Consider the following 10,748-nt stretch of genomic DNA (forward strand, 5'->3'; position numbering starts at 1 on the left):
CATTCGCAATTGCAGATGCGTTGCCTACCCTCAATTGACGAAGGATACGCACAAAAAGAGAATATTTAACCTTCCTATGCATCTCCTCCTCCATCAAATCTAGATCCCTTCCCATCCTTTATAAGAAAAGAGATTAATAGAGAAAAAGAGGACTAAAATTAGGCCTCCGGCACCACACTCATCAGACTGTAGTTGGAATTACTTCCACTTTCCGCCTGTCTTCTGTAAGGTCGTGGTATTTCACTGAGCGTGGACAATTCCTGCAACTGATGTTGCTGATGTCTACCACTGTCACTGTAGTGGTATAAAAGTATGTTATTTTGTAGTAAGTTCAGAAAAAGTCTCATTATTTTTTAAAATAATTTAATTAATAATAATACAGCGGTTGTTAGTAGAAGAATATTGACTTCTGTTTTGTATCCACTTGAATATGGTCCTATTTTGGCTGCGTACGCTATCGCTTGGAAGACGTAGTGCTGTTCATGCACACTGTGGAACAGATGAGCGTGGGGTCCTGAGGGAGTAACATTCAGATATATCACCAGTAAAACGTACCACTACGACTCTTTGTTATAATATGCCGATTTTACTGGACTTGTTAGTTGAATCGACGGCAGTGAAAGTGTAAGTGTAAGCCGCTTAATTGTAAAAAGGACTTTATTATAAACTAGCTTTTACCCGCGACTCCGTCTGCGCGGAATAAAAAATAGAAAACGAGGTAAAAATTATCCTATGTCCGTTTGCTGGTTCTAAGCTACCTGCCTACCAATTTTCAGTCAAATCGATTCAGCCGTTCTTGAGTTATAAATAGTGTAACTAACACGACTTTCTTTTATATATATAGATAATAAAGTCCTTTTTACAATTAAGCGGCTACTTTGCTAAAGAAAGACTTCTTTAGCGAATAGTGATTATTTTTATGGAGTCCAAAAAATCATAGACAAGTTTAGAACAGACGTACGTCATTATTGGCAGGGTTTAGCATAATTTAGGGGTCTTGTCACGTTTTAGTCAACCACGTTAGCCCAGTTTGGAATGGTTGACATACATCTTTGATTTTCTTTGCAGATCTGTGTTAAACTAGAAATCGCCCGCGACTCTGTCCGCGCGGAATTAATAGCCTATAATATGCCATGTATCAGCTACCTTCCCGTCAAAGTCTTATCAAAATCGGTCCAGCCGTTCCGGAGATTATTTGGAACAAACTCGACCTTGCTGACAGAAATATAGACAAAAATTTTAAATATTGATTTTACCTACGAAATAAGATTTCTTTCAATATTACATACAGACATTCCATTCTTATCTATATACATAAAAGAAAGTCGTGTTAGTTACACTATTTATAACTCAAGATCGGTCGAACTGATTTAGCTGAAAATTGATGGGTAGGTAGCTTAGAACTAGGAGACGGACATTGGAACTTTTTTATCTTGTGTACATTTTTTTTATTCCGCGTGGACGGAGTCGCGGGTAAAAGCTAGTATATAAATATAAAATGAACTTACCCTTAGCGTACACTGCGACGTCCCCACCACCGTGACTGTTTTCATCAAGTGGAATGGCCGCTATTTGTTCATAATGATAGCTCTCGGTATCCTCTTTACTGGGCTCTTTCCTCACAGCCCTGGTCTTATTGTCTATAGTCTTTATATCGTATTGGAAGGAACCTGGACCTCCCGTGCCGTAGGAGAGTGTTGTGTAGTTTATACGATCGAAAGGAGAAACCCCTGCGATACCTTAATTCGAAGAAGGGAAATTGTGATTTATTAGTGGGTATGTTTTCTCTCAATTCAATAGTCTGTGTATTTTTTTATAGTCTATGCATTAAAAACATGCCAGCAAGATTTTTTTGTAATAACGTGTTAAAACATAATTGATGTTTTTAAAGAGAAAAATGGTTATTGTGAGAAAACTATAAAAGATAGATATATGCTATCGCTGACTTTTATTTAGCACATTTAAAGAGCTACATTTCTTTCATATATCATTTTTATGTAGGTCCTATAGTTAAGTCTACGTAAGCGCTGAAAGAAAAAATGTCCCTAATTTTCGCAACACATTTTGAAGCTAAATTCAAAATCTACTAGTCTTAGTTATTTAAAAAAAATGGGGCCCATCTGCAAGCACTTCCTTTCGATTAAAATAATTTTTATCAAAATCGGCGCACCAGGGGCGGAGCTTTGCGGTAACACATAAAAAAATACAGTCGAATTGATAACTTCCTTCTTTTTGAAATCGGCTAAAAAAGACCTTAGGTGTCTTTAGCTTTAGACAATCTGGAATCTTTATTAATTTCAGAGCATCGCTTACCAAATACACTTGACCCCCGTTCAGGATACCCGTTGATGGTAAGTGTATGCGTGTGATCGCTGGTGACGATGATCAGCGTGTCTTCATCACTGGTCATGTCTACTGCAACTTGTACCGCCCGCTCCATAGACACTGTCTCATCTACAGCAGTCTTTGCTCTACCTCGATGATGTGCCATGTCTATTTTACCACCTTCTACCTAGAAGAAAGAAGGGATGGATGGATTGAGTGAAAGGTTGTCGCCTCTCTCTCTTAAACAAGTATGTTTTTGGGAGAGAGAGAGAGGAGTCTACGAGAAAAAGTTTGAGAATTTCTGTTCTAGTTATCACTTCCTTGTTCTTATGAAGACTGTACCGTTCAGATCCATTCTATCTTCTATCATTTGTCTTCTCTCTCTCTGTTTGAGTCAAACAAGTCTGTTTAAGAGAGAGAGGACAAATTATAGAAGATAGATCTGAACGGTCCAGTCTTCCTAGGTAAGAAGGTCATGATAACTAGAACAGAAATTCCTAAAATTTTTTCTCGTAGACTCCTTTCAACATTTTAAGGGTTTTAATGAAACCCTAACTTTATTTTTCTACTATATTTCCTATTTATTTAATTTTTAAAGCATCATTAGGTTAGCGGGGAAGCGTTTTTTGTTTCCTCTCTTATGGATTATTGGGTTTGCCCGTAAATATATTCCTTTGATGATAGAACTACAATATATGTTTGAATCTTAAAAGAATACAACCAACCATAAGGAAATATCCTTTTGGATTCTTGCTCAGTACTTGAACAGCTGCTTTTGTCATATCAGTTAATGATGGCTGACCTTCTGGACTTTTGTTTCTCTCGAATTCATATTGTAAGTGTTCATTTGCGAAAATACCTGTCAGAAAGTAATTTATTAACCTCAAATTATAACACTAAATATAAATTAGATTGTCACACTATCTAAGAAAAACTTCATTAAGATTGCAATTAAAAAAAGATAAAAAAATGTATCACTGCCCAATAATTAGTACAATATCGGTTCATTACTGAATATGAACCAAAGATCGACACTTTGTTTTGATTGACTTTGAAGTGTTACGTAAACTGTCCTCACCAAATAAATAATCAATATTATTATCAATATTTTGAAGCTCTTTGGTGTTCGAAACAATTTGATATTTTAAATTTCTGTCTTCTTTGTCCCTTCTATATTCATCTATCAAGTCTCTTCCATCCTGTCTGTAACATGACCAGGCGCTGATGGGATCATCAGGAGTGCCTGTAGAATTAGACACTAAGACCTGTCTGCCTCCACCTAGAACTACCTGGTTGAGATAAAACTTGGTTAATTACGACTTGTAGTGTTACAGAAATTTAGTCGAGAAGTGTAGGTAGCGTTGCCAGGCGTCCGGATAAAGCTGAACATAGGTAGGCTTTTTAATCAAAAACGTACGTAATCACGTGTCCGGCCAAAATAAACGGTGTCCGGGTTGTCCGGCTTTTGTTAGGCTGTTTACATTTCGCAAACGAGTGGCCAAGCGCCGGCGACGAGAGTCGACTGCCGGTCGTGTCCGGCCTTTATACCCAAATGTCCGGCCAAACTTGCTTGTCTGTCCGGCTATTAGGTTTGGCGACCTGGCAACCCTAAGTGTAGGCAATTTATAGTTGTCTGTATTAATAAATTATTTCATAGTTATCCCATTTTTTTTCTAATTGAAATAGGGGCTATAATATCAAAAAACATAGAAAAAATCTGAAGACATTTACCTAAATTTCTTAACTTAAAAGCTTATTATAATGATATTAGAATAATACGAGAATCTTCTTCGTAACTTTATCATCACCATTTTACAGAATTGCGTGTTTTATTTCCACTGGCGCTTCCAAACGACTATTAGTTTATAATAGTGGAAATATTTTAAAACCACATACCAACTACGAGGCATGCCTTTTAAGTTTTGTCGTTTGAAAAAAAAACACAACTAGAATCTTATAATACTTTTTATTGTTTTTAAAGGTATTCGCCACGTAGCTTAATACACTTTTCCATTCGCTCAAACCAGTTATTATAACATTTATTTCACTCTAAAGTGGGGGTGTTGAAAATGGCTCACTTGAAAGCGTCGACTGCTTCTACACCGGGCTGGAACCTTTGACCACGAAGACTTTTCTTAATTTTAGGAAATGTAAAGAACTCGTTAGGGCTTAGGTCAGGACTGTATGGAGGATGGTCAAGAATTTCAACTTTTTCCTGCTTCAAATACTCAATCGTTTGACGAGCGCTGTGTAAGCTTGCGTTGTCGTGGTGCAGGATAATGCGTCGCTTTGAGTTAGATTTTCGCATTTCGGCGATGACTTGTGGTAAACAAACTATGGTATACCACTCTGCATTCACCGTTCTACGATCTTCAAGTGCAATAGTCGAAACATGGCCTTTTTTTCCAAAGAAGGTGGCCCACCATCTTCTTTAAAGTGCTTCGCGAACGAACAACTTTAGTCGGCTTTGGCTTGTCTTGAAAGACCCAGATTGTAGATTGTTGTTTGGAATCAGGATCGTAGGCATAGATCCAAGATTCGTCACTACTGATGATGTCGTAGACGTGGTTTGACTCTCCTCGGTCCAACCTTTGCAGAGTTTTCTTACACCATCTGACGCGGGCCGCCTTGTGATCGTCTGAAAGCAGATGCGGTATCCAACGGCAAACTAGCTTTCTCACACCAAGCGCTTGATGCAAGATCTTCTGAATGGTTGTCCCTGAGATGCCTATTAGAACCTCTATCTCTCGATACGTCACATGACGATATTCGAGAATTAGTTGTCTCACAGCAATGATGTTATCTTCGGTGAAGGCGGATTTTGGACGTCCTTCGCGAGATTTTTCACTAAGACTAGTATGTCCACGCTGGAATTCTAAATACCAGCGTACGACAGTCCGCAGACATGGGGCTTCATCACTGAACACAGATGTTAGCTCTTCAAAACACTGATGCCGTGTCAGGCGTCTTTTAAAGTTGTAGAAAATTATTGCACGAACAGTTTCCTTAGAAAGATTCATTTTCGTACGTTACCTGGCAGATTCAAATCGACGCTGTGACTAAACAATAGCATTAATCTTAATACTTTCAACTGTTTTAAGATTCAAAATGTAAACACACTCGAATATAAAACAGTTTGAATTTCAAAATTGCCGGGAAATATTGAAACGACAGAACTTAAAAGGCATGCCTTGTATAAAGACTTACATGCAAATCTCTCCCGGGCCAGTCCTCGACGAGCTGTCGTGCTATATCCTTGCATTGCTTGGCATTTGCCGGCATGTTGGCCTCACATTCCCACCTTCTTGATGCGCTGTGCGCATACAGTGGTGCCGGGGTCGCGTGTGTTACACGCATAGTTGTTACAAAGCCTGACAATTATGGTCAATATGTAGATGGTGTAAAAGAAATAGTAGTGGGACTTATGTGGTACTAGATGTCGACCGCGACTCCGTCCGCGCGGTATTAAAAAGAAACTTAGTAAGTAGCCTATGTGTTCTTTCAGATTATTTTCTACATTTGTCCCAAATTTAATCAAGATCCACGGAACCGTTTTGGAGATACCTTCTAACAAACATCCATGCGTCAATACGTCCAAACTTTTATCATTTATAATATTACTAAGATAGTCTAGTGACTAGGACTAATTTGTTTATTAATTATAATTTTTAATTTGACTGTTTTATTTAGCAACATTTGATTTAGCAGAAAAACAAAATGGGATTTTAACTAAACGAGTGTTACTAATATGGAAGTTTTAACATTACACGTTGAAACTATTTTGTACTCTTTGATACGTCAAATACTTAAATTTTGGTGAGTTAATGTACAAATGTGATCTAAACATGTGTATATCTGCAATACTTAGAGATATTTAATTGTTACTCAAACATTCCCTTAGCGACCATTTAATATCAATTACTCACCACTGCTTTTCCCGGCTTTCAAAGCATAAGCGGCTAAAGAGTCTACCCATGCATCCTTGTTTAGAGACGCCTCGCAGTCAGATTGTGGTACGGTGGCGTCAACACCTAGCGTACCGAGATTAGCCTTGATACCAGAGAACAAGGCGGTGGCAGAACACGCTGAATCCGGTACCATTTTATCAGCGGAATACGTCTGAATATTACAAGAAAAAAAACTAAAAATTAGATTATTATTATTCTTGATGCCACACAGTTAATGGTCACTTAATCACTTCCTTAATATTGATTCACATCCCTGAGTGGAGAACCACCCTTCGCGAGAGGGTCAAGAGGAGAGGTCGCGACCCTCAGGAGTGAGGAAACGATGCGCAGAGAGAGAGAGAGTATTTAATTTAATAACACAAACCTAAACTCACTCTCTCATTGACCACTTAACGACTGTGTGTAACTTAATTACCATTTAGTATAAATATTAGAAAGGTTAAATAGTCCTATTTAAAATCCTCTACAAATGATAGCTAAATCAACGAAATATTTTCGAAATTAGATCTTATATCTATCCATCCATCCATTTAGCCTCGTAACGCCCACTGCTGGGCATAGGCCTCCCTTATATAAATAAAATAAATTTAATAACACATTTTGTTCCAGACTAATCGTGCATTTCAATCGTCGAGACATCGACATAACCTAAATATTAGTTATCTCTGTTTTGTTCCACGATAATGAGAGGGATAGTGATAGTTTTGTTATGACAGTAGAGATAAGCATCCTCACCTTTAGCAGACCGACATGAGGAAATGTCTCGAATGCCAGCTTATGAGTTTCACCACCACGGTATATTCTGGCCGCGGTGACGGTGTTAGGACCCATGCCGTCGCCGACGAATAATATAACATTTTTAGCTGTTCTCAGGTTAAATCTAACTTGCAATGCTTCCTCCAACTCTTTTTCCGCTAAGGATTTCCAGTATTTTTGGTCTGCAGATATGAGAAAGATTAATTTTTGATTATAATTAATTTTAAAAGAAATTTATATGTTTTGAAATAAATAAGTTGGTAAGTAAGTTCTGTAATATACCAAAGTTGATAGCGATAATGCCTGGTTTACATGTTTACAATAAAATCAGTGTTGGCATGAAATTTGTCAACTGGCATAATGTAAACACTAACTAGCGCCAGTGAGCAAAAACAGTCCAATTCACGCCAACTGTCTTACTGTACTGGCATAATGTAACCGAAGCCTAATTGATACGAATAAAAAAATCGTGGAAATAATAATAGTAAAGCGCGCAAATGCAAACCAGTGATAAATTAAAAACATTTATCATTCGTAAAAACCCTACTGTTTCAAGTAATGTTAGTTTTATTTTATTTTTAACTTATACTTTCTGCGAGCGCTGTTACTTGGTGACACGATACCAATTTTGTAAAGGTAAGCTAAAAAATGTGATATCTAATCGAAATATTTAAATTTATAACATAACTAGCTGTCGCCGGCGATTAAGTCCGCGCGGAATTAAAAAAAAAACAAAATAAGTAGACTATGTGTCCTTCCAGACTATGTTCTACATCTATGCCAAATTTCATTAAGATCCGTTCAGTCATTTCGGAGATACCTTCAAACAAACGTCCATATATTCTTCAATATAACACAATATAAAGTCACCAAATAAGTATTATGTAAAAATATTTAGGTTAAGTTTTAAAAACGAATGTTTTACAACAGATAAAATAAAAATACAATCGAAAAAGTTACGTTAAAAAAAATTGTCTACAGATATTGTTGTTATTATGGTAACAATTTGTTTTTCTTATCAACTTACCTGTTTGCAAAGAGCACGTTGTTATACAAAATAAAGACAACAACACCACACACCACGAATGCATAATGATGACTGTCGAGTCGAGGCAACTGGCCGATTGACTCCGATTCCTAAATTAGTACGTGTCTTTTTCCACTGAGCGGTTTGTCGCGTGATTGTTTTTTTTCACTGCGCACCCTATAACTATATGAAATGGAAGTCGCGTGCTTATGATCATCAATTTATGTCCAATTTCCACTGGAGCGGCTAAAAGAAAACTGCTACGCGCAGCTTGAATCGCGTGGTTGTTTATTTGCGGAATAATGGAATCTGACTGATAGTACAGTTGAAATTGAACTTGATTTTTATTATGACTGAACAATTGAGAATTGCACAATACAGTTCACTACCTAGTAAAGAGAGACAACGTCACAAATTGTTTACTAATTGAATGACCACTGAATGAATGATTCAAATTAATGGACTTTACATTCACATGTTACGATTGTATCACATATATAATGATATGACAAATATTAAATTTAATAAGTTATAAGATAACAGTAACTATATTTATCTTAATACTAGAGATAAATTACATTGTATTGCTGATATTATAAATACTAGATGTCGCCCGTGACTTTGTCGGCGCGGAATTAAAAATAAACTTATGTAGTAGGCTTTGTGTTCTTTCGTAATAAGTTCTGCATTTATGTCAAATTTCGTCAAGATTCATTGAACCGTTCTGGAGTTAACGTCTAACATCTATCCATACAAACTTTCGCCTCCCATTTTTCGAAATTCGACCATAATTCATAATCAGTTTTTTTTTATTAATAACACACATTATGCACATCTCCGCATTTACTTTTTTGTTAAATTTTATGTCCATCCGTTCAAGTAATTTCCTTAAAAAGGTGTACAAAGTTTTCGCTTCACGTATATTAAATAGCTAGTATTCGCCCGCGACTCTGTCCGGGCGGAATAAAAAAAGACGTAATAATTAGCCTATGTGTTCTTCCAGACTATGTTCTACCTCTATCAAATTTCATCGAGATCCTTCAAACAAATATCCATCCATCTAAACATTCGTATTTATAATATTAGTAACATAATGATAATAAAACTGTATTTAAATAACCTAGAATAAGAACCAACTATCTCCCCAGTCTCTGTCGAGAGTGGGAATCCTACATATTAGATTTCAAATCGGGTAACCATTATCGCAATGACGTAAGTACTAATTTAAAAAAAACTCATGCTTATAATTAATTATGCGATAAAAAAGTATACCGATAAAAATACAGCGTCTCAAGAGAATTATGGAACTTTTTTAGGTTATCTGTAAAAGGTGTACAATTATAAGTTTGCTATTTCCATTTCCCGCCAATTAGTCTTCAATGTTTTTAAACTGTGGCTATAGATTAGATTGTAGACAAACTTATATTGCCATCCCTTACATTATCTTTGAAACAAAAGTGACAGCAAAATACGTCAATGCAAATGCATGTGCCAATGGAATTCCATTAAGAGTAGCCAATATTTCTTAAAAATCTTACATAATTATATACTATATTTATTTGGAATGAATGACAGTGCAAATTATAAATATTTATGTGTGAAAGGGATTCAATGAAGGTACAGTTTCACTTGTTACATTTTCGTTTAATTTTACATTACAATACGAGTTTAACAAAGCGTTATACAACAATAGGAACTTCAAAGCTCCTATAAAATAAAAAATAAGTGTACATACATACATACATTATAAATTATTATTACAACATTTAAAGCGTTTATAATTGATCGATAGTTGTGCAAACATGTATTATAAGAGCCTATACACTGAATAAAAGACAAGATTTTATAACAAAGGTTGGTGTGTATTGAAGACTGAAATTATGATGTATCCAAAAAAAACTACACAGACTGTTTCTAAGATTCGAATATAACAAAAACACATTTATTAACTAATAGATAACAGGAATATCGTAAAGTACGTACCGCTTTTGTCCTTTCTTTCACATCTTTTTTTTTGTTCTTTTACATAGAGTAAGTATTGACAAATTTGATTCGCGATAAAAAAATTACATTAGGTACAATCGTGTCCAAAAGTGAAGAGGCCCTTATTTATACTTAAATATATCTATATAAAATACGTCTAACAAATATTTATACGTGTATACGAATACATTAGTTATTTTAATGAACATCAATTTATTACATTTTAAAAATAAATAAACAATTTATTATGTTATCTGGATACAGAATGATTGTTATATTTAATTTAATAATGAAGAAAAATTACAGTATGAGAAAGAATACATATTTGTATTTGGTAATATAAAAAAAATGCTAGAATATTTTTTAAAAAATAACTGAATGTTTATTTATTATTATTCGTATAATTATTTCCAAGAATATCTGTCCTATTTGTATTGTAGACAAATAAAATTGTGTAGTTACAAACTATGAACTAATTAAAGCAAAGGACGTCTTATTGTCGTTATTTTTTTATCTGTCACCTACAAACACTTACCTTTTATTTAGCTACTGCATTACAGCTCTATTGAATATATTTCTAGATAGAATATGTATCTAAAATCTATTTTAAATATCTGAACATTAATAAATTGTAGACGTTTTTCCTTTATTGTATTTTGGACAATGTTCTTTTAGAACGCAAGAATTTT

General features: G+C 35.2%; 1 protein-coding gene across 1 annotated transcript; it reads right to left on the bottom strand.

Moving 5' to 3' along the window:
* Nucleotides 1–353: 353 nt before the first annotated feature.
* Nucleotides 354–8,259, bottom strand: LOC106715573 (alkaline phosphatase-like). Its single transcript, XM_045681060.1, has 9 exons — nucleotides 8,077–8,259; nucleotides 7,029–7,231; nucleotides 6,252–6,444; nucleotides 5,533–5,696; nucleotides 3,404–3,614; nucleotides 3,051–3,184; nucleotides 2,314–2,512; nucleotides 1,509–1,739; nucleotides 354–514 (listed from the first exon to the last, which is right to left on the bottom strand). The coding sequence occupies exons 1-9, from the start codon at nucleotides 8,138–8,140 to the stop codon at nucleotides 354–356; spliced, it is 1,560 nt and encodes a 519-aa protein (XP_045537016.1). The 5' UTR covers nucleotides 8,141–8,259.
* Between the last annotated feature and the right edge of the window lie 2,489 nt (nucleotides 8,260–10,748).

Source organism: Papilio machaon, chromosome 14, assembly GCF_912999745.1.
Source record: "Papilio machaon chromosome 14, ilPapMach1.1, whole genome shotgun sequence".
NCBI lineage: Eukaryota > Metazoa > Arthropoda > Insecta > Lepidoptera > Papilionidae > Papilio > Papilio machaon.

Bases quoted from the DNA above. Each gene is read 5' to 3' on its own strand.
- LOC106715573 (XM_045681060.1), bottom strand. From the start codon at position 8,140: ATGCATTCGTGGTGTGTGGTGTTGTTGTCTTTATTTTGTATAACAACG. The intron at 3,185-3,403 runs GTGAGGACAGTT...ACTTTCTGACAG, and splicing joins TAATATTGATTATTTATTTG to GTATTTTCGCAAATGAACAC. The intron at 2,513-3,050 runs GTTGGTTGTATT...TCTTTCTTCTAG, and splicing joins CAAAAGGATATTTCCTTATG to GTAGAAGGTGGTAAAATAGA.